The sequence below is a fragment of the Anser brachyrhynchus genome (assembly GCF_964034855.1).
Source record: "Anser brachyrhynchus genome assembly, chromosome: 10".
NCBI classification, from domain to species: domain Eukaryota; kingdom Metazoa; phylum Chordata; class Aves; order Anseriformes; family Anatidae; genus Anser; species Anser brachyrhynchus.
The window spans coordinates 9,949,773-9,973,789 of record NC_137705.1 but is presented as its reverse complement, the minus strand read 5'-3'; the positions used below and the strand labels follow the sequence as shown (position 1 = coordinate 9,973,789).

General features: G+C 48.4%; 1 protein-coding gene across 5 annotated transcripts in view; it reads left to right on the top strand.

Annotated features, from left to right (window-relative positions):
• PLXNB1 (plexin B1) overlaps window positions 1–24,017 on the top strand; it is a 76,159-nt gene that overhangs the window by 15,797 nt on the left and 36,345 nt on the right. For 3 of the 5 annotated variants that reach the window (XM_080606824.1, XM_080606825.1, XM_080606823.1), the window contains exons 2-3: window positions 4,145–4,206; window positions 22,148–23,291. In XM_080606824.1, the coding sequence (XP_080462950.1) occupies window positions 22,158–23,291 (1,134 nt within the window). In that variant the 5' untranslated portion in view covers window positions 4,145–4,206; window positions 22,148–22,157. Of the gene's footprint in view, window positions 1–4,144; window positions 4,418–22,147; window positions 23,292–24,017 lie in introns of all 5 variants that reach the window. The other 2 variants (XM_080606822.1, XM_080606821.1) reach the window with 1 other exon arrangement.

Sequence of the window (24,017 nt, the reverse complement as noted above, 5' to 3'; positions counted from 1 at the left end):
TCAGTTTGGAGCTAAAAGGCGTGTTTTTAGCGAAGGCGCTGCGAGCAGCATTGGGATGGGCTCCCAAAAGAACAGAGATGGGTACGGCTTGGGTTCTTGTGCCTGCGTGCATAGCAGGCAGTCTCGTACCAGCCCTGGTTCAGTCTTCTACAAGTGACCTCTGTCCCTGGCCGGGAACATAAAGAGCCTCAGTGAGCTTTGGCTGAACTGGGCTTTTGCCTGGCTGCTGTGGGGAGAGAGTAACCTCAGTGTTCCTGCCTCCCTCCCCCCGGCCGCTCGCTTGATTTAGCTGCCAGAAAAAGACATCTGAAAAGTATACATTGCTCTCCTGTGTCCTAACTTCTGTAAAATATGGGTTATGGTTGGTTCCCATGTACGGTGCTCAGTAATTTTACAGAAGAGAAAACGGCACCGCTACAGCTATCTACACAACGCTCGGTACAGTGAGGTCTTAGTTTGTGCCAGGACTCCTGAGTGCTATTCTGGGCGTTATTAACGGGATTATATTACATAGAGAGCTCAGATGGCTCCGAGCCGGGCTCGGGGTGTTAACTGTTTCTATGAAGCTTTGCATTTAGAGATCCTTGTGGCAGAGGAGGGCGATGCTGGATGGGTTAGCGTTCCTGCAGCTCAATAGTCTGTGTGTCTGTATGGCCAGGGAGGGTTTTCATTTGCTTTTCACGAGGGGTAACCAGATTTCCAGAACTTGCTAACTTAGGGATGCTCCATGTGTTAATCTTTTCAGTATGCTGGCAGTGTAGCTGCAGGTGCTGTGGAAGAGATGCTTTCTGGTGCAGATGTGTAAAGTGCAACAGAAACCTTACAACATGCCATAAATGTCTCATAAGGGATAAAGCTAGCCATATGTAGCATGTTATCTGGCAGAGGCTGTGCCTGCTGTGCACTGAGCACCCGTCTCCGCAGGAGACAAATGGGTGAGGGGAAGTATCCCCTGTGCCACGTGGTAGTTCGTGCTCAAGCTGATGGTCCAAGGGGCTGAGTTTATGAACATCCCTTCCTTAGAAAGCCAGCAGCTGATGTCTTTACCTTGCAGAGGCTTCGCTCTCCAAAGATGTGCCCCTAGCACAAGGCAGGCACGCGATGGCCTTGGTGCTCCTGTGCCGTCCCAGCTGCTTTCTTGTCTGGGACTCCTGACCCTGAGATCTGGGTGTGTTTCCTTCTGGTGCCGTGTGTTAGAATGGAGGGGGAAATGGAGGGTGAAATCCATGATGGTGGAACCCCTCAAAATAAACAAGAGTGGGTGTCGGTGGTGGTTGGAGCAGCTCAGATCAGACATGGTTATTGGGTTAGATATGGTAGTGAGGGGGAGAAGGGGGCTAGGAAGGGGCTGCAGTGGGAATCAGTACCCAAAATGAATATTGCATGAGTGGTGCATGGATGGGTAAATACTGTCCTTCAAACCAGATCTTGTTCCTGAGCCTTTCTCTGGAATTTCCCTGTCATGCAGACCAGCAGCCAGCACCAGACCAGGCACAGCAGTGCTGCGGGCAGGCTCCCACCCAGCTGCTGGGCAGAGCCATGCTCGCACTGGGCTCTTGCTGGGAGCCACTGGGCACCGTGGCTGTGGCCATGGGACCCCCTGTCAGGCAGGATGGCTTCCATGAAAGACAGCAGCAGGCCCAGGGTCCGCGGGCAGGATGCAGCTCCCCGGGGAGCAGGGTCGGGCCGTGACTCACCACAGCTGGCTGCGGCTCGGCCTCCTCCGCTCCCCCTGCCCCCGGGTGCCAGGGAGTGACAGCTCGCGGGCAGGCGGCCAAGCTGTGAAAGGAGGAGTGTGTGAGGCCTTCAGCTTTCTCATGCTTTATCAGGCTGCAAAGAATAGCTCGATATTCAGCCGGCGTTGGTGCGGGTCAGGAGAATGGAAATGCGAACTTAACTCCTGACACGCCGGGGGACAGCTGAGGCCCAGGCCTGACCAGAGGAGTGAGGGCTGCTCCCCAGGGCTTCTGTGTGGCGTGAAAGGACACAAACGCCTTACAAGCTGTGCCTTGGCTCTCCTCACACCCCAGCTTGTCCAGACCCCAGGGGCTGGCATTGAGGGGGATGTGGCGGCTGCGGGAGCGGGATGGGGACAGTCCTGGAGATGATGGAGCCAGCAGCAAGGCAGCCACCGGCTCTGGGGAGCGCTGCCCGCCAGCACGGAGGGAGTTAAGCACTGCTGGCAGCTGGGGGTGAGCCCACCTCGGGGTGCCGAGCTCCAGCTCCATTCCCACGGCCGGGGACGGGGCCGGCGGGGGGGGACCCTGCCAGTGGCGGAGGCTGAGAGGCAGCACCCGGCCCCTTCAGCCCCACGCTGGGCCAGGAGGGAGCAGGGCTGCAGGGCAGGGCCGGCGCTGTCGCCGTTCGGCTGCTGTCCCCTGGGTGAGATGGTGGATTTATTGCCCCCCTTCGGGCAGACAGAGGGGGCTTGCAGGCAGCCAGATCCCTGCCTAGGCAACTGAAATAAATTATTCCTCAGCTGGATGTGAGGTTGCAATCGAATCCCAGCAGAGTTGTTTCCTACAGGGTGTGCAAGTTTCTCGGAGGCGTATGGTAGCAGGGCCCTTCGTCCCTGATCCTCACCCCGCCTTTTGTCACGCCATTTTGAGCTCTTTGAAGCCCTGAGGAGCAGGGAGGCCAGGGAGAGCTTGAGGGGTCAGGGAAAGGAGCTAACGTGAGCAAGGAGCGCATACTGCAGCTCCCTCACACCCCAGCCCCCCCTCAGTGGTGCTGGGGGAGCAGGAAGGCGCTGACACAGAGCTGGGCACAGCTCTGCCTATGGTGCCCCCCAACCAGCACCAGTTCCTCCACAGGGGCAGGAGCATCTCGGGGCACCCGTTCAGCCTCTGGAAATGCTCCGAAGTCCTCCCCAAGGACGAAGGGTGCAGTCCCTGTTCTCACCAACCGCTGAGCCCAAGGCAAAGCACATCAGTGCGAGCGAGTGGGGCTCAGCAGCAGCGTGAAGGAAAGATGAGCTGTGTGCTTGGAGCTGAGTTCTGCTGGGCGCTGTGCAGACCAGGCAGTGCCATGTAGTGTGGCAGATGTGCTGTTGGAGGCTGGGTTTTTGTCTGTGTGTCGGCTGCCTGGCTCAGCTCCCACCCCGGATCCTCTTTGCAGAAGCCGCGGTCCTTGGGCGAGCTGTGCTGGCCCCAGTATCTGCAGGGCAGAGGCTCTGGGGAGCAGCGTTGTCTGTGCGGGGCAAAGGCTTTGGGATTCGGCACCTAGGTACAAACGTGAGCAATGAGAAGCGTCCACGCAGATATTCTGCAAACACCCAAGCGCAGAGATTCCTCCTGCTGGATCTTACTGATTGTTGACACCGGAATCCTAATAAACCCTGGTAGGCAGCAGCCCTTGTTCAGCTGCCCACACCCAGGCATGTAGTGGCGGCTGCGCTCTGCGCTGCAGCTCTGTGCTCTGTCCTTTGCTCCCCCCGCAGCGGGAGATGTGGGATCCCCGTGCGAGGCAGCCCTGGGGGGAAGCACAAAGAGAAGCTCTTGGCGGTAGCTTGGGACCCAGGTGCAGCGAACGCACCAGCGAGCGCTGGCTTTGGGGACGGAGGGGTGTGTTCCCATTGTGCGCGTTCCCATTGCTCCTGTCAAGCCTCCTCTCATTATTCCTGCCTTGAGCTGTCTCGGCCCGAAGGCAAAGTGTACAGAAGGCTCTGTAGGCTTGCCCTTGAGAGGCGTGCGGTCCTTGGAGAATGGCTGTTGAAGGGAAGCACGGCAGTGGGCTGAATTGAGGCTGTTTCAGGCTGCACAGCTCTGAGCTAATCTCCCAGAGGCAGAGACATTACTCACCAATCAGGAATGTGTCTGTATTTTTCCTAATGAGAACAAAACATTTTATCCCTGTTCATTAGCAGAGAGTTAGGGTGTACTGTTGCTATGCCAACAGACTCCTCTCCCCTGCAGACACACTGGGGGTGTCCTCCGAGCCATGGTTGGAAGGGTGAACGGGAAGGCTCGTTCTGGCTAGAAAAAGATCCCATTGTTTTCCCCGGGGCTGCCTGGACTTTGTGCAGCTGGCCAGACCTTGCCTTCTCGGGGGGGAGGGAGCCGCAGCGGGAGTCAAGTGCAACAGAGATTTAATTTATTGGAAAAATAGTCTTTGCATTTCACGTTGTGTTGTTTTTTTTTTCCAGCTTGAGGCACACTCCTCAATAAGAGAAATGAAGGTGTCTCAGCGTTCCCAAGAGCCCAGATGGTAAGCAAAATGCGCCGGGAGTCAGCACTGGGACACCCACGGACTGCTGCAGCCTGCTGGGCCCCTCCGTGTTCCTGATCGTCTGTTTGTGCTGCCAGCGTAATGCCCGGCAGCCTCTTGGTGCTGCTGCGGGATGAATGCACCTGATGAACGGTACCGCCTGTGATTAGCGGACAAGGGGGTTCACCAGGCACGCGGGCTGCTGGAAAGAGTGAGTGGCACTATGTGAGAATACACACTTGTTCCCTTTAGGTAGGGAGCTCCTGTGAAGGACAGAGGGCGTCTCTTGAGTAGAAGTGGTGATCTGTCCAGTTCTGCCCTAAGCAGATGTATTTACTTCAACGGTTGCTGTCCACTTTCTTGTCTTTGTCTTGGCTCTGCCTCCCTCCCCTGCCAACCCCCACCCCTTTCCTGAGGGACCCGTGGGATGCGTGAACTGAAGTGGTGCGCTCTGCAGCGCTGGTGCTGTCATTACAATGTAAAGCAACATCTACAATTAAAATTTTCTATACAAGCTAATGAGTTTAACCTACAGACAGAAACAAACAAATATGCTACTTTCTGATAGTGATCTACGGTCAGAAATGAGCCAGTGAGTGTGACCAAACCTGCAGACAGCCTCCCGGAGCAGGGTGATGTTCATATCTGGCTGTCAATCACCATACAGTGTCGTGAGCTGCTTTGTGCTGGCTGAGCGCGGCGGTGTTGACAGCTAGAGACCCTTGAAGAAATGTCTCCCTGCAACTGAGTTCTCCTGTCAGACTGCAGCCTGTTAAACAGGATAGCTGCAACTCCTACTTCAGTTCACCTGGCAAAGCACTCTGTGAGTAAATGTGTGGAATTTGAATACAGGAATTTGAATATCAAATGTAGGGTGGTACAGCAGAGATCCCAGACTGAAGGAGCTGCAGGAGATCTGCAGATCTACGTGGACTTGTTGGAGAGTGAAACCCTGGCACCTGGACACTCGGTGCTGCCTCAGATGAGTCACTGACTATTGCGCTAGAGAGATGGATATCACTTGAGAGCACAGGGAGTACAGGAGCCCTTCGTCAGAAAGTAGTCTGCTTGTTAGACCTGCAGCTGTAGTAGCAGGAGGGTTCAGCAAAAATAAAAGCAACGAACAAAACCAGACAGCAACCCCTAACCTGGGCTTCTGTGTGTGTGCAGCCTGTTTGGTTTCAGTTTGGTAGTAGAGCTAGATTAAAATCTTGAATGTTAAAGAGCAAGCTTTGGGAAAATCTGTTTTGGTCTGTAGCCTCCACGAATAAATCCTGGGTACGTACAACACGTGTACAAAGATCGGTGAGTCTGGTTCCCTCAGCTTTTCGTTGGCTCTGGGTGGTTCAAGTAAAACCACTAAATCAAAGCTGTTTGAAATAGGGAAGGAGTAAGTACTTGAGATGATTTGAATTCAGGCCAGTCTCTTCTGGGTCCACGCTTTCAGGGTGCATAAAAAAATAAAAGACCATAGGGAGGACAGAGGTCTGTGTACTGTGTATTACATGTGTGTTGTATTCCTTGAGATATCCAGCTGATTCTGTGCAGATCCTATTGAAACAGTGCCCCAGCAGAACTGCGCTAGAGGAAATGGTTTTTAGTCCATTTAAGTTTGTTCAGCCATGATCTTTTGCACTGACTTCTGAAATGTGAGTTACGGTTATTATCCAAGTCGCGCTCTACTTCATTCTTGTGCAGCGGGAGTAGCGATTCCGTGTTACCTAGGAGAGTGTTACTTGGGCCCTCCTCTCCCCTCCTTTTTGAACAGCACAGGGGGGGGATTTTCTGCCCTCTTTTCTGTCCCACCTCTTTTTTTCCTTACATTAAGAACAAACATATAATTTCTGTGCTGTGTACAAAGCAAAAATCAGGAGAAACCCTTTGGTTTCGAGGGCAGGGGGCATGTTTTTCCGCATGAAACTGTGCTGCTATGTTTTGTCTGTAGAAGTTTTTCTCATTGCTTTTTATGCTTGGCAAGCGGTTCTGTGTGGTGTGCTCTCTGTAGAGCTCAGAATAGTGAGATTTGGGGTATTTCTAGGCCATGCACTTCCTTCATCTCCGTAACGCCTCTGCATAACTACCTCAAAGTCCTGCTTCAGTTCAAAATGTGACATTTAAATGAAAGACAAGTCCAAAGAGTTTTCTGGTCTTGGATCTTGTTTTGCTGTTCTGTTTCCGAGATGTCTCCTGTTGCATGCTGAGCTGCTTTTTACTAGCTATTTATGCTCTATTTGTTTAATTATTTAACTTTATAACAGCTAGATTTTTGTTTTGGTAGTATCTGAGCTCATTGGAAAAATAATGCAAACCTGTACATAGCCACAGTGGGATGAAGGACAAAATTCCAAATGCATTTCTACATTTTGCCTCTTAAAGTACCGCAGGTAGTACCTGTAGTCAGGTGAATGCCTATGTGAAAATAAACCCTCTTATTATGTTCCAGATGCATTTTTTATGTAATTTCCAGGGCTGGCATGGCTTGATGTCACAAAGTTGTGGACAGCTCTCCTGCACTGTGTTCTAGGAGCTCAGCGTCCAGGAAGAGCTAGTGCCTTGTCTATCTGATGTAGTGGAAGAGATGGGAAGAGCTGGGTTAGAGGAACTTTAGAGTCCTCTGTGCTGTTTGATATCCACCACTTTGAGAGGAGACTTCTTCCCTTCGATCAGAACCAGTTATGGGTTATTTGTGGAGTGAGGTGTTCCTTCTAACTCTTGGTAGAGAATGGTTTAAAGGCCTAAATTGTGAGATAGACTGATTTAAAAAAAAATAAAATGCTGTTAGCACTAAGTGTTGTAATGCTAAATAATATATCTGCCATCTTTTGAATCGTTTGGTTTTAATGGCTTCACTTATTTTTCTCTAATTCTAGTTACATTTCTAAAAAAAAAAAAAATAAAAATGCTTGTTTGACTCTTAATAGAGAAACTGGCAAAGGACAAAAAAGCCAGCTATTTCAGCCTGACAGGAGAGTCTAGGTTGCCTAGCAAGCGAAGCATGCATGCATAGTGAATTCTCATTCACTATAATAATCAAGAATGTTGGAAGCAATTAGGAAGGATCACTGCGTTTGTGGAAAAAAATCACTGAGGATTTTGCAGGAGTCACAATAAGAACAATACGTCTAAAAATAAATATTCTTATATGATTCTGTATAATAACGAGATCCAGTAAGGGTGTTGTTATTTTATGTAGCATCATGAAATCACTAAATAACGTGTCTATAATTGAGGAAAAAGATTGAAAGATTCATAAAGAACAGATGACAGAATAGAGCTCTGACATACAGCCTTTGTTGTAAGGGATATCCTTCATCGGGTAGGCTAAATCAAGTATAAGAACGTTATTTGTACTTTGAAAGTACTAATGGGGGGAGAATTTCTGAAAAACACACCCTATTCTGAAGGAATAAGGTGTAGTTAGGTGCTGGGGCTTCAAAGTAGTTTTGAACAAGCTCAGTTTAAGAAGTTAGGGGGCATATTTTAACAGAACTAGCTAACTAGCAATTCACTACAGGAGGTGGAGAGTCCCTGCAATATTTACTAATCATCACACTAATTTCTCCAGCTCATATGGAAGGTGTTTTCTGCAGCTTTGTGAAAATCGTTGTATTATGACAGGTATTTTCCATTATTAGAAATGGAACAGCAGCAACAATGATCAAAGGTGAGGAGTGTCTTCTATACAAAGAAAATGGAATAAACCGGGACTCTTTCACCTGTAAAGAGAGGAGTGATAGTTACCAAAATCCTGAATGGTGTGGAAAGGTTAGGGGGACAGCAACTGTTTTTTGCCTCTTCCATTAGTATGGAAGAGTCATAAGTATGAATAGGTATTGAATGGGGCCAGCAGGTAGTAAGCTTAAAAAAAAAAGTAACGACTTAGTCCTTGATGTGTGCAGTTAACCTGGGAAGCTCCTTGCCACAGGATGTTGTGAATGCCTAACATCTGTGTGTATTTGAGGACACAGGGCAGCTCCCCAGAAGAAGGAGCTATTGAAGGTTCCTAAACGCATAGAAACCACCTCTGTCCCGAGAAATCCCTGAGCTGCACATCGCTGAAGCCTGGGAGAGTGTTCAGGGAGGCAAAGTGCTGCTATGTGCTTGCTTCCTTCTTACGGTTTCAGGCCATCACCGGAGCCAGAACAACTGCAAGCCGGTCTGTCAGAACTGGGCGGGATGGAGGGAAATAAAAATAAACCTTGTAAAAACAGAGACTGGCACAGCTTGTGGCCCAAGTTTCTTCTGTGCTGCTTGCGATGTGCTGTACACACCTCAGACTTGCTAAAAGCATCGCCTGTGGGCTGTTAAAGCCTGCAGACTGTTGACTTGAGCTTCAAGAGAGGTGGAGAGTATATTTTGGGGAGCTATGCAGCTGGGAAGGGTGGTGTGAAGACGCATATTCTAAGCAGGGAAGCTGACATTTTCCCTTCTTCACGGCATATGCTGGTCCTTGCTGTTCTGGGATGTTAAATGTTTTACTGAGTTACAGAGATTGTTACTGCTGAGAGCCTAAATCTTATTTCTGTGGATTTCCCCCCTTTAAGGAGTGTTTCTTGCCTAGCAGTGGACTGTAACTTAATTTGAGCTAAAGTGGGTGATATGCAGATCTATAAACAATACAATCTCTGTTCCAAATGCTTTCAAACTAAAAATGTCATGGCCTACGTGAGGTTCAGGCTCTTTAGAAGTTCTTGAAACACTGGTCTTATTTGAGGTCCTGTCTAAACATTTAAAAATAACTAGAAAACAGGGCTCAATTCTAGATGCTTCTCCCTTGCAAGTCCAGTCTTACGCTTGGTTTTAGGTGCTTATCCAAATCTGCTGAGAGCACAGTACAGGATGGCAGCCCTTAGCTGTTCCTTTGAACTTTTCTCTTTCAGAAGGATGAAAGCCATGTCGGGCTGTCCGTCCTTTTGTCCATAGGGACGTGGTTTCTGTTGCTGCGGGATATTGCTAATTTTTTTTCCTGTAGTGCACTGCAGCTGTGAGGAGTGAAGGGGCACCTGGGCTGAGAGCCGAAGCCAGGTGGAGTACACAAAGGGTTTAGGACGAGGGTTGTGTTGGGAAAGACAGGGACTAGGCGGTGTGGGCTTAAGTTTGGAATAAAACCCAACATCTGTCATCACAGCTGCTTTGTCTAGTTCCTCTGCACTAATCTGAATCTAATGGCAGCCTGTTACTTCTGGCTTGGAGTCCTATAGCTTTGGTGACAGATCTGCACTGAGTCCAAAGACTTCAGTTTTGTGATGAACTTGATGGATATGGCTTTTCATGCAAATCTGGGAAGTTGTTTCATGTGTCCCAGTGACTGAAAATTTGGTATGTGTTTATAGATCAAGTGTTGCTATTCAAGTACACCAACACTCTTTCCATTGTGTGTGTTTATTCTTCAGGTTTTTCACAGTAGTCTTGCCTCGGTTGTGAAATACAGAGCAGTGTTATTGCTAGATCATGGTTATATGCTGAAGGTGCAGGGCGACTGCTTTGTCTCTCATAGAATAAGAGTGATATTTGGGAATTAAGATGGGCTTGCAGCCAGAGAAAGGCTTTTCCCAGCATTGTGGCAATTAAGCATTGCCAGTGTCTTGAATTCTGTCCCTCCTCCACAGGGTTCCTGATGGGTGCTGGACAGGTTGTGTCTCAACCTGTGCCTCAACTCTTCATCTCTAAAATGGGCATAAAAATTCTTTCTTCCCCACCAGCAGACCCTGGATGAAATACTTTAACAATCGAGTCCTGCTGCGCTTAGGGCTGCAGGAAGGTACGTCGCTCGGTGTGGCTTGGCTGCCCTGTTGTCAGCAGGGCTGGAAGCGGTGCTGCGACAGCTCCGAAGCAGGAGGTGGTGAGGTCGGTGGTTCAGTGGTAGCTATTCCTCCTGTGCACTGAAGGAGATACTCCTGGAGGAATGTTGTAGGATAGCTGAATGGCACAAAGCTGTGCAAGGAGAGGTTCAAGAACATGGGAACAAGCTTCCTAGTGAGGTGTTTGGTGCCCTGTGCCTGTCAGCGTTCAAGAGGCATTTGGATAATGCCCTTAATGTGCTTTAACTTCTGGCTAGCCTTGAAATGGTCAGGCAGTTGGACTTGATGTTCTTTGCAGGTCCCTTCCAACCAAACTGTTCATAATGCAGTTTCCAGTTTCATAATGATATGCATGTTCGAGAGGGTAACTTTATTTTGGATCTTTTTAATTTTAAAATGAGTGTTTGATTTTGTTCTTTAGCATAAACTTCTGTTTGCATTGGTTTGCAAATATTTGTCTTTCTTGATGCGTCCTTGTCTGAAGACTACATTAAGTTTTGTTCCCTTTTTGTAGCTTGTTACAGTAATCATCTCGGCGTGTTGCACCTATTTAGTCAGGTGTTTGCAGTAAGGTGTCTCTGTCCCAAAACAGAAGTCTTGTCATTGTTGAGTAGCAAAGGGCTCAGTCTGTACACTTTTTTGGAGAGCAGCTTTCCTGTTTTCCTCTCAATTTCTCAGTTATTATCAGTAGCTTTGTTCCAGCAACCATTCTCTCTCCACCTGTTCTGCAAGTGCTGCACTTGCCTGCCATTCTGCAGGCAGTCCGTCAACATTAGATTGAGTTTGAACCTGATCTCTAGCCTGTAGGAACTTTTCCATTCCTAGCTCTTCCATGATTTCAGCTACTGTATTTCCCAGTAAGCCCTGGGAAGGTTTAATTTAACATTTTTATGATGCTGGGATTGTCAGCCCCAGTGTGGCCTACTGGGTTGACCCTGAGAGGACAACTGTTGAGTTTGGCCCACTCCTGTGCTGACCACCGGCTAGGCTTTATCCCTTCAGTACAAACATGGGTAATTTTTCTGTGTTCCCCTCACCAGCCTCTCTGCTCTGTCTAGCTGCTTCCTCCAGCAGAAGAGCAGCCACTCACATGCAAGACTCACTGCTGTTCCTAACAGACTACTGTAAATCTGGTTTTCCTGTCTTCTGGGCACTTTTGCCCAGGGGTCACTCTGGCAAGGTAGCAGTCTCTTGAAATGCCAACAGTCAACCAGTTATACTGGCTGTAATTCCTGCTCGTAGCAGTTTGCATTTCCAGACTAGCAGTGCAGTTTATGCAACAGACCTGTTAGTGCATCTCTGTGGCCCTAGGGTGAAGGTCTGGGCTTCCCTGAAAGGCAAAGGGAAGAGCCAGTCAGTCCTGTCCAGCCAGTGGCTCTCAGACTGCAAAGGTAGGTGGATTGCAAACCAGCTGGAGAACAGTCTCAACCAAAAAGCCTTTAAAATTCATGGTTGCCACGAAGAGGTAACCAGTTCTGAACCACGGCGCTCTTAGGGCAGCACCAAAAATCCTTTCTCAGCTCTGAACGGGACCAGGAGCTCAAATATTTTGCTAGAAAAAGTTAGGATCTCCTCAGTCTGAACTTAAAAAGCAACAGAAACTCATGTTGCAAAGCCATAGTGAATTTTGTCTTGTATTAAAATTCCTTGTTGCGGATAAGGTGTGATTACATGTCTGCGTGACTAGATGTTAACAAAGTGACTTGAGAGCGCTTGTTCCAAATGACTTATTTCTCCAAGTACCAAATCTTGCAGCATCCTCGCTTTCTGCTGCCTTTGCCACTTAATTTCTATACTGCACACTTTCAGTCCTCCAGTGTGGACCCACAGAGGCATCAGTGAAAAGCATCAGGTGATGGCCTATGCGCTGCAGTAGTCCTTCTACCCCTATCTGAATGCCTTCTGCTGGTCTGAATTTTATCCTTGAACCAAGAACTTCCACGTCTGGACAAAGTCTGGGATGCAGGGCTGTGATTGTAGGGCAGAAGAGCACGTTGCATCGCTGCTGCCAGCCTGTGGCTCCTCGACCGCAAACACCTTGAGAGCTCTTCAGGCATGGTTCCTGCACCACCACTCTGTCTTGGGCTACGTCTGGGAGTGCTGAATAGCCAAGATCCCATCCTGTGCGGGAAGGGCAGTGCTTGGGGCTCTTGAGGCTGGTGCAAGGTTGATCGTGGCTCTCAAGCGTGCACCCAGCTTGTTCACTCTTCTGCAGTAGCGCAGTGGAAGCTTGGCAGCTTCCGTGTTTTCTACATGCTGTGAGCAACTTGAGAAGGTCCCCAGGCTTTCTGAACTACCTGGTGTGCTACTTTCTGGTTTTGGCCTTATGAAAGCTTTAGTATTGGATTGTGGAGGAGGGAGAAAATGGCTGGATGCCCCAGCTTGGATCGTTATCTAGCAGACCTGTGTAACCTAATTATCGAGCCTAATAGTTCATAGCTGACTGCTGATAGTCTTCCAGGCTTAGGTACTAATTTATGGAAGATGAATCAATCAAAGCTTCACTTCTGATAATGTTTTAAAATGAGTTGAGTAATACAAGATAGAATGTTACCCAGCTTGGTTTGAAGGCAAACCACAAGCAGATTGTGGCAGTGATGTGGAATTCTGTTGATTTTGCTGTCTCTTCTGGGTGGGAGGGAATAAATGCTACTCATGTGGTTGCATTGCATTAAGTTTATTTGCATATTACTGACAGTATTCATGGCTGTAACCAGAACTGCTGACAGTGCTGGAGTAATGGGGGAAGGCTGTCAAACTGCTGTCAGGCTGTATGCTTCTACAGAGGGTTACTGGGGAGGGCAGAAAAATGAATTTTATGTGAAATGAAGGAAAACTCCACAGAGAAGAACTCCTTCCTGCCCTCCCAGGGTGCGTTAATTCTTTATAGAGCTGCTGTGCTGAACAAAGGAGGACTTCTGGGGTGCCAAGGAAACGCCATTCTTTAATAGGCCAGAGCACCCTGTGCTGGTCAGTGCTTGCAGAGTGAAAGGGTTTGTTCAAGGCAGGCTGCAGGGCTTAAGGACTCTGATTTGCGTCCCGACAGCTGGATGGTGGAGCTCGGGATGTGGTCCTGTGTGTCTGCTCGTGGTCTGTACCGCTGCTAGCTGAACTCCTCCTGCGGCTGGTCCCTGGTCTCTCTTCCGCCCTGCAGTCCTGTCAGGCTGATGCTGGCGTGGTGAGCACGGTTTCCCCTTGGCGTGTAGGCGCAGAACCAGCATCCTTTCACGCGAGTGAAATGAAGGCAAGGTGTCCTGTAGTGAAGAACAGTAGCGAAGCCCACCTGCGTTGGACATTTGGAGCTGCGTGCCCACCCTGTGAAGGAGGGGATGGGGAAAATCACCTGTCTGTTCATAGCTCCTCCTGAGCTCTAGGACTGGAAGGGGTTGGGAGCTGCCACAACTTGTACTGGAAGCACTGGGGATGTGCTGGAGAACTGCTACACCTCATTGCAGGGGGTTGGCATTCTGGGGGTGGTGACCACTTGGCTCAACTGGAGGCACTGCAAGTCCCCCACAGGAAGCAGGTTTTAAAGACATGTGAAGTTCCTTTTCTCTCTTGCTAGGTTGTTACGAGGCCAGGCTGTCCACAGAAGGACTTGCCCCGAGAGCGTGGCCCTCGTCCCTGGGACAGGAGAGCTTGGCGAGGGGTCCCGGTGCTGTCCGGGCAGCACGTGCTGCGTGCGGGAGGTCCCCCCCTCCCTGCTGGGGGCACGCTGCCAGATGCGACTGCACTGAGAGCAGGAGCTGCCCTGGCTGTTTCTGGTGGGAACAGTGGGCATCTCTGCCTTGTGGAAATCACCACGGAGTAGGTAAGGCAGGACTCAAGCTTTCCTGGCAGCCCCGTGGAGCCAAAGCTGAGAACAGGAGGGGTTTGGGCCGAGGCTGGGGAGAGGTGCCTGTAATGACAGGGAGGGCAGCGCGGTTGGGAAGGCGTGCCGTGTTTGAGGTGGAGGCCGGTAAAACATGAATCACGCCTGTTTGAAGTAGTGATGAAATCCCTGGTGAGGGATTTCTGTAATACCTGGCCAAACAGTCTGCTGTGCTTTAGTTTCCTTTCTCTCTGGGCAGAACGGTCGGCCCTGACCTACTTTTACCAATAGCAGTTCTGTTAAACCCCGGCGCTTAGCTCTGCGTACGGCGTACACGTCCCCTGTTTTCTTCCGCCGGCTTCTGAGTGAGAAGTTTCCACCGAGCATTTAGCAAAACAGGGCAGAGCTGTTCCTGGCAGAGGCTGCTGGTGCTCCAGACCCACCTCTGCCACCGCTGCGCCCCGTGGCTTGCAGCTTCTGCTTCACCTTCGCAGCCTGCTGAGGGGGATGCTCGCCTGCTTCGCGGCCGTGCTGTGCGTTAGCTTTGTGCTGTGCTGTCAGGAGTCAGCGAGATGGTATCTACACGCTAATAAGAGAGATAATGCCTTTAGAAATAGTCGATGAGGTTAGGCTTCCGGCTTCCTAAATATGCGATTAGGAAGGGCTGAAGTTACATTCCTAATATTTAAAAGTAAATAAAATCTATAAATGTACCATTAAAATAAGAAGTTTAAATATAACTGTCCTCCTGGGGCAACTTGCAGAGCTCTGTCTAGCTCGGTATCCTGTCTTTGACAATAGCCAGAAGCAGATGCTTAATGAGTACTGTAAGGAACAGGGCATGTGTAGCGTGATTTATTTATTTTTTTCTCTTCTCCTCCCCCCATTTGATGCTCCCAGCTTGTGACCGTCACCAGTTTAGGGCCCTCCTTGGCTAGGAGTTGTATCTGATCATCTGATCCCGACTACATCTATTCTCCATTAATTTTTATAATCTCTTTTAACTTGTTTGTGTTTCTAGTCTCCATGACATCCTACAGCAGTGAGCTCCACAATTTAATTGTGCATTTTAAATGTTATATAAAATATATTGCATCCAGTGAAAATGATCCTTGAACTGGCTTAGAAAAGTCGTCTGTACATTTATGGGTGCTCTTTTTTCTGCATTGTAACAAGTGGTCGTTAATTTCTCCACGCTTCTCGTCTTGACACTGTTTGTTGTTTCAGATCTCTTGCATTTTCCCTATCTCCCCCTGGTTGCTTCTTTGTCCATCTGAAGCCCAGCTCTGCTCCGCCTCTCCTTATATGGAAGCTGTTCTATGCTTTTGATCATCTTTGTTGTCCTTTTTGTCATTCTGTCTCCTTTTTCAGACGTGGGAAGCAGAACTGCCTGCAGCGTTCAACAACAAGATGGTGTGTTTGCTTTCCTGATCACGCCAAAGGTTGCCTTTGCCTTTTTGCTTGATACTAAATACCAAACTGACCTACCAAATTTCCAAAGTTTTCCTGAGCGTTAACACCTAATTCAGGTCCTCGTATCTTTATCTAATTAGAATATTTTTGTTGGTTTTAGTATTTATTGACCATGAAGATACTGTGTGGTTACGACTGCGTGATTTCTGTAACTTTTTGCAGTCTTCTCTGTATTTGATTGTGCAGAACAATTTTTTTCTTGGTAAACTTCGCCACTTCCAGACATATTCCTCTTTGCAGATCATCTTATGTGAATATACTGAACAGTGCAGGTTGCAGAACGAATTCTTGGCAGATCTCACTGATAACCTTCCTTTCTTGGGAAACTCTTCCACTTATGGTTTCCTGTCTCTTAACTACTTATTAAATCATGATAGGGACTGTGACCATAATTCCACAAAAGCTTAACTTTTTTTTCCGATAGCCTTATCTGACAGTTCTTTCAAAGTCAGTTTGGTTCCTATTAAACAGATTAAAAGCTGGCTCTTGGATCTCAATTAACTGGAAATGGGAAATCTGCTCTTGGAATTTCCTGGGTACTCCAAGGCTTTCTCTCTGCTCCAACATTAGCCTGTATTTTGATCAACAGATGGGTGCCTGAACTTCTGCAGGCAAGCTTGTTCCTATGGAGGTGATGGGTTTAGATTTATCTGCGTTTGTGTAGAAACGGTAGGTTTGCTCATCAGGGTGAATTAGATGGGTAACTTTAAGTGGGCTATGCTTTCCCAGAAGGACTCTATCACAAATAAATTAAACTTATTTAGGTTCTCTGTATGTGGTCTACACGTCAGAGGCTAGAGAACTGATTTTGTTTCAACTTAATTGCCCAGAAGGATGTTTCAGTCTCAGTTGGTATTTGACTGAGGGTAAATTTGGCATATGATGTGGCAGCTGGGAGAGTGAGAGGTTGTTGGGTAAGTAAGTGGAGGACTGGGGGGTCAAATGGGGAAGCGTGTCCAGGTCAGGTGCCGTGAAAAGAGGATGCTCATCTGGGTCAGGTACTTTTTTTTAAGATGCTGACAAAAGGGCTCACAGAGCTATGAGAGAAATTAATTGCTTCTGCCTGAAGAAGCTCAGATCACCTAGGGTATCCATCCCGAGGACTGCATGTCTGCAATCTGCGTTTGGGAAGGCCCAAAGCTGGAAGAGTTGCTGTGTGCGTGTCTGCCCTTCCACTTCTCCTTGGCCACCTATTCTTGTCTGTTGTTGGAGACGGGGTTTCTGTGTAGGTGGACTTCTGTCTGACTTAGAATAGCTGTTGTTATCTCCTTGCCCAAGGAGGATTAAGAAGAAGGATTAGTTTTCAAACTGTTCATGCAAAAAGTGACTAGAAGCTTCTTTGACTGACGATCCTGTGACAAGCAATGTCAGACGAAATGACAAGGCATTTTACTCAGGGTAAATAACCTTTGGGGAACAGCTTCCTGGGTTTAGGTGGTAGTTTCTGTAACTTAAAAACCCTAAGGAAAAAAATCTGCTTTTATTGAGATGTATTAGTTTAGTCAGGAGCTTGTGGGCTAGAAGAAAAAATGGCTTAGTGATCTTTGGCTTGATCATGCAGCAAGCTGGAACAGATCCTAAAGGACCCTAATCTTCAGATGCCCACAAAGTGGGCAGAAAGTTATCCTTGTGTTGTGCTAAGATAATAGGAGACTAGCGACTGACTTGATTTTCCTATTTTTAAAATGTGTTTAGAATGTGCTATTTGAGTTTACTTTTTGTTAGTGCTTGAGAAGATGGCTAAGTGAAAAGAAGCCCCTCAGTTTACAATTACATGATTAACTACGAAGAAAACTTATTTTAATTGGAGGCAGCTGGTGGCTGCTTTTTATTCCTTTTAAATGTTTGTGTAGTTTGTCTTAATTCATAAAAGAAAGCTCAGTTTTATCCTGTATTAATCATTAACTCTTCATTAACTGTTTGTACTGGAATTTTAAATTATTCTTTATAGCATGTTTTAGTATATGTAAGAGGAAAGATTGGATGTGCTGGAGGTGTTGAGGGGAAATACCTGTCCACTACCATCAGTTAATTCCAGTATGGCTGAAACTAATACTTGATACAGCCACGGGTACAGGAGCACTTTCTGCAGTTTTTCCAAAGAACCCTAGCAATGCACAAGCATCGTTAAAATGTTAGGAGGATCAAAAAGTTGAGAAGGTAGCGCGCAGCATGGTTTTAGTACAACGTCTTCAGCTGCCCTCCAGAAAATTTACCCGTTTTCAAACCGTCAGCAATAACTATCGCAGGTATAGAAAACCCAATTTGTTCAAGTGTTTATCTGCTAATGCTGTTAATTCTGTAGTCTGAAAGTATGGGTTTTCTACCACAGGCCTGCACTGATGCCTTCCCTTGCCACTTCGGATTTTGTATTTTGCCTTTAGAATTTTTTTAAAGTTATTTTAACCTCAACTTTGGTGTTACTCACAGCTGGTCTAACAGAGCTCCCTTGTCTGTGTCAGCCCTGCTCCAACAGGATGTCTTGGACATGGGATTCTCCTTGGTGTCGATTTTATTTGGAAAACAGAGGTTTGTGTTCATCTCTGCAAGTGTTCTTAAACAGCAGAGCAGGGAGCTGGCCTGGTTGTGGTAAATAAGACTCCAAAATAGATGTATTTATTTAATGGGAATGTCGTCTTCCATGTCAGAAAACAGCAAGTCTCTGTTGAACACGTGAAACTTAGAAGGGGGATTGTAATTCAGGGCTTTTGTGCAGAAAACACAGCTCTGGTGTTCTCCCTGACGCTGGATGATTTGAGTGTGCTGGAGCCCCAGGGTCATCACGCAGCTCAAAAAATTATGCTTTTAATTTTTACGTTCTCGCTGTGGGTTGGCTCTGCAGACTGTACAGTGGAAGTTGCAGGTGCAAGCATCGGGGACCCTCTTTTTTCCAAGGATGATTGGTAGCAAGTATGGGACACAACCTAGAGGCTGTAACTTCATCTGACTCTCCCTCCATCTTTGGGGGATAGGATGTGGTATCAGGGAAACGACTGGTGAGGACTGAAATAATTTTTGCTTTGATACACTGGTAAAACGTGTCCAAGTGAGCTCTGGGTTTGTTTCTTTAATAAATGAGTAAAGCCTTTGAGAGGGATATGTGAACACAGAGAGGTAAAAATAGTGCTACAGAAGACGCTGTCTTACTCCAATTTCCAAGTGACAAAATAGTGCCATTGCTTCCATGTTGCTGGGTGTTGTTTTGTGGATGCGATATAAATATTCTGTGGCAGAACTGACTAATCCTCCGGCCCTTCTGTTGTGATCCAGATTAAATAAATGAAACTCAGAAGTATCATTTAGATATTAATATTTTACAGTGCATTAGAGCCAACGTTCAGAGCATTGTCTGGAGCATTTTCCTGTTTAAAGGGAATTCATCAAAAAAGATGGAATATTTAAAAAAAAAAATCTTTAAGCCGTGGCAGTTGCCTTCAGAATTAATTAAAGGCTACACACTTTTAGTGCAATCTGTCTATAACAGCTGTGTCGTGCGCTAGCAGTGAGCATGGGAAGCAGAACGGTTCAGTAAATCCACGAAGAGCTCAGTAGTGTAGCCTGTCAGGAAACCATCAGCTTTAAATGTAGGTTATCCTCCCTCTTCCTGTCCTCCCAGAGTTGTTGTGATGGGCTTAACTGCAGACCGAGAAACAGAGAGGCAGCAATGCCTGTGCTTGGGAAATAATTTGGAAAATTGAACCAAAAGACATCGCTGGCTTTTTCCTCTCAGTTTTCGGGAAGGATGGGAATGCTTCTAACTACTGATTGCTACACACTCACGTTTGTTTCTAATGTATGTGTTTGTTCACCTAGCAGTAACTGTGAGTTCATTTGTTAGTGGCTCTTCAGCAAAGAACAAAGAGCGCTGTATTCAGTGTTTGCACATCGCTCACAGTGATGAGAACAGGCTTGCAGAACGTGCTATTCCACCCATTTTTGTCTTCTCAGCTGCCCTCTGTTCATCTCGAACCATCAAGACTGGATAGTAGCTTCTTACCTGGAACATTTATGGTAGGAATAAAATATGTAATAAAATTACTTCTCAGGGGATATTGGCAAGTGCAATAATAGCTTCAGGCCTGAGCTTTGACCATAGCAGGATCTGCTTTTGATTATGGTCTGCTGGAATGTAGGGCTAGCTGCTTTTCCATCTCTTCTCCAGTACAGGTGCTCCAACACGTCAAATGCTTCCTGTGAAATGTCAGGGAGAGATTCATCTATGGATCAGAGAGCTTGGAAGAAGATCTGTGTTGCTAGAGTGGTGTCGTGCACTGGGTTCAAGCACTGGTGGCATGCATGAGCGTTTGTTCTGCCCTGCCAACTGTCAGCAATGGGAAGTGGTGGGCAGAGCAGAGCCTTGCAGCTTGCAGGCATGACCTCTAGCCAGAAAGCCAGTATTTCAGAATTCAGAAGTTTCTAAGACATGATGAATTTACTGTGTAATTGCTGGCATAGGAAGGTTGCATTAGGCAGAAAGAAGATTACAGATTCTTGTAAGTGGCATAGTGTAATGATGGCTTTGATCTGGAAACAGCTGAGAATCACAAGACTCTCTTCTCCGTGTCCGTGTGGCTCTGTCACAACACAGCCAAGCTCCTGCTGGTGGCTGGCCATCAGCCTGTTGTTTTGTTCCCGGGCATTTTAGGCTTTGAAACTGGGGAGACTCGAGACAGAGCTGCCCGGCAAGCCATGGTGACATCTGCATGATGGCTGTGCTGAGACAGCAAGGCAGTCGTGTGGTTAAGGAGCTCCTTGAATAAAATATTCTCCAATAAAAATGGAAAGAGCACATAAAAATAATTCACGTGTTGCATTTGGGGCAGCACATCCAACTGATGTAAACTGGAGGTGATATAGTTAAGTGGGAGCTCCATCCTTCGCTCTGTGTATCTACTGGCTGGGTTTGCAGATATCCCTCAGCACTTCCCAGATAAAATCAGCCGCGTGATGAGGACCTCTGTCAGGCCCTGCAGCTCTCTCACCACCCTGGGAAGAGGCGCCAGGGCTGGTTCAGGGCTGTGAGCCACGCTGGGTGAAGCAGAGGGCGTTAGCAGCGCTGAGAGCAGGGAACACAAGGTGTCCATTAGCAGGGCAAACAAAAGCCCTAGTGTGCACATAACCTGAACACCGTGCCGGTACGGTGCGCGTCGCAGGCTGCGTGCGCCGGGGGAGAGCTGCCAGCCTGGTGCCAGAAATCCCGCGTGTGGGTTATGTCCTGACAGCGCTGCCTCCTCACCTACAACAACCGTGTGAAGCGGAGCTTGTCCAGAGCTTCACAAAGCCTATATTTAATAATGCGTTGTGTTTATAATACCTTCCATCCGCTGGATTTCCCAAGTGGACTAATCCTCTCAGCTGGTCTTTTGGTAGAGCAAAGATGCCTGCTTTACTCACAAAGGAGCTGGAAAGCAGGGTTGGGGTTTTTTGGGGTTTTGCAATAACAGTGAAATAAGGGGTGGATCAAGAGCCTTACAGTTACTGTTTTTACCATTGCTCTGTGTTTTCTGCGTGCTGGGTGTTGTACAGAACAAGTGAAAGGCGCGGTTGGTGTGTTTGTGACTGAAGTCAGGTAAGGGACCGAGTCCAGCAGTAAATGCTGGGGCACTCTCTTGAAATGCTGCAGATTGTTTCCTTCCACCTCTGTGCTTTTAAGCGTCTCTGAGCTAATTGCACTTTGAGCTTACTGAGAGGACCCAAGAGGGATAGTAGGAGGGGAGTGACAGTAATTTTCTTTGCTTTAACTACAAATTTAACATTGTCCCTGAGGAGGTGAGTTGCCAAAACGAGTGCAGGGATTACAGGGCAGTTGTGGAGGAGCTGGGCACCCATCAGCTCCCTGAGCCCAGCCTGGCACTGTGTTGCTGCGTGTGGCTTTGGTGCCTTGTCTGTAAGAGGGTGGGAAGGGAATGGATTCAGAGCTGCACCACCACCCTTCTCAGTGCAAATAAGGGGCTTCAGGTGGTAGATTATGAGTGCCTGCAGCTGTTGTCCTTCTTCTGTGGGGAATTAGCAACCTAAATGTTGTAGGTACTTACTACATTTCCACCTTGCTGTGGGGTTCTCTGTGCTGTGCTATGCAGGACGGTTGTTCCCACCTGTGGCGTGGCGTGGGTGGGCCATGAAGATACTCCGAAGAGAAGCACCAGAGGTCTGACTTCCCCAGGTCTGTGTAATGCCCACACTGCCCAGGTGGCTGGGAGCTGCTGCGAGTGGCTCTCTGGAGGCCTCATCCTGGCACCAGCACAGCGATCCTGCTTGCATGCACGGTGCTCAGCGCAGCGATGGCACAGGAATGTCCCGTCCCACACACTGGTGACAGAGCCGCAGACCCAGAGGAGGCTGTTGATAGCCATAAGCGTGATGAGGAAGAGAAGAAGGACTAACTATTTTGTTTTCTCGAAATATAGGCTTCACGTTAGATCAAACACAGAACAAAGGGGTTGTTGGTTTTCTCTGAATCGGATCCCAGCTACAGCTTATTTAAACAATGGTCCTGCAGGTTGTGTTTGTCTTGGACGGCGGTTTGTTTTCCTGCGGTGCTGCTCGTTAACAATGCATACGGTGTACGGGATGGCGTAGGAATGTGGTCCTGCCCTGGAGAACTTCCAATACAGCATCATTGGGAAGAGTTGTGAAGGAGTCTGGTTAAATGTCCTGCGATTTCTGATGGTAAAAGAGTGGTGATTTCAGTTCAGTGTTTGAAACGCGTTCTGTCACAGCATAGATAGAACCTTCCTCCTTGGGTTACCTCCCCGGACTGATGAGTCTATGCTTTGTGCTGTTTGTTCGGTGGGTTTAGTACATGTCCTGGGCTTCTGGTTTCAGAGGAGTTATAACAGCTTTTCCTCTCTTGCAGAGCGTTTACCATGCATCTGGGAACGTTCTTCCTTCCTGTTCTCTGTTTCCTGGGAGCGGCAATCCCAAGGGGACTGCAGTACGTCACGTTCTCGCGCAATGCTACGAAATTCCTCCACCTGTCCATGGACTTGGAGTCTGGCACCATTTACCTGGGGGCTACCAACTTTCTCTTCCAGCTGACATCTGACCTGCTGATGAAGAACGTGGTTCAAACCGGGCCGGTTCTGGACAGTAAAGATTGCCTCCCCCCAGTCTCGAGGCTGGAGTGCCCTCAGGCACACCACACCGACAATCACAACAAGCTGCTGCTGGTGAACGCGGTGCAGAAGGAGCTCATCGTGTGCGGCAGCGTGCACCAGGGAATCTGTGAGAAGAGGAGCCTCGCGTCCATTGACCATGTCCTCTTCCGACCGGAGAGCCCTGGCGACACTCAGTACGTTGCTGCCAACGACCCCAATATCACCACCGTGGGACTCGTGGCTTACTCGAAGGATGAGGTCCCCTTGCTCTTTGTGGGACGAGGGTACACGAGCCGAGGAGTCGGAGGGGGGATTCCTCCCATCACTACCCGAAACCTCAGGGCCCACGGCGGGGATATCCAAGCAACAGACTCTCACTCCATTTTCTCCTATGAAGAAACAGCTAAACTGGCCGTGGGCCGGCTCTCCGAGTACAACCACCATTTCATTAAATCCTTCACGTATCGTTCCAGCGTCTATTTCCTCTTCTACCGCCGGGACCTCAAGTCTCAGTCGCGCGAGTACAAGACCTACATCTCGCGGATCTGCCTGGATGACTCCCATTATTACTCGTATGTGGAGCTACCCCTGCTGTGCCAGAGCCAAGCCAATACCTACAGCCTCCTGCAGGCAGCCTACGTCACCCGGCCGGGGACGGACCTGGCCCAGGGGCAGCTGGACACTGACGGAGAAGTGCTGTTTGCAGCCTTCTCTGCCTGGCAGGCTTCTTCTGGCAAACTGAGCGAGGAGTCCGCGCTCTGCATCTATGCGATGGAGGAGGTGGATCGCCTGACCAACTGGACTAGGGACGTGTGCTACATGAGGGACGGGAAGTCAGAAGAAGGCACAGAAGTGGCATACATCGAATACGATGTCAGTTCCAACTGCGTCCAGCTGCCAGCGGTAAGTTGCTTTGCACCTTTGCCAGGGTAAAGAAAAGTCTGCAGTGCAGTCTTTGGGTTGCTTTGTGTTCCTGGAGTAAGTCCATTTCCCACAGACGTGTGATGAAATCTGCATGGGTTAAAACCCTCTGGGCTCACTGTTTCTTTGCTGCTGCAGCAAGGCGATGCAAGAACCGTTGCTCCCAATTCAGGTCTGTCTCGTCCCTGCTGCAGGGACACGTGGGCAGGGTTGCTGGCAAAGGGAGGCACGCTGTGCGTGGCAGTGGGGAAGGCATCTGGTGTGTGCTGAAGCTACAGTTCACGTTGCTCTTAATATCTTCATGTCCTGGTCTATGCTGCAGGGAAGGAAAGGAGAGAATGTGTGTGAGCACTTGTGAGTCAGGGAGGGGCGTTAAAGGGGTGTGCTGTTGCTTAGGGTGAGGTGCATCTTCCAACACCTTCTTACAAAGGGCATAACTAAAAGAAAGAGTCAACAGAATCCTGACTTCCTATAGACTTCATTAGTCCTGCAAAATGTTGTGCCCAAGGAGAGCTTTTTCCCGACCTGGTTCTTCTCCAGAGCAGTAAGAAAATGATTATGCTCTGCACAGACAAAACTTTTAAATTCTACGGCAAAGGCATGACGGGATGTTGAAGGATAAAAATGTGAACTGAAACTTGGCTGTGACCCTGAATCCTTGCAGTTTGTCAGCCACGCTGGCTGGTGCCGTGACACTGGGGACAGTGA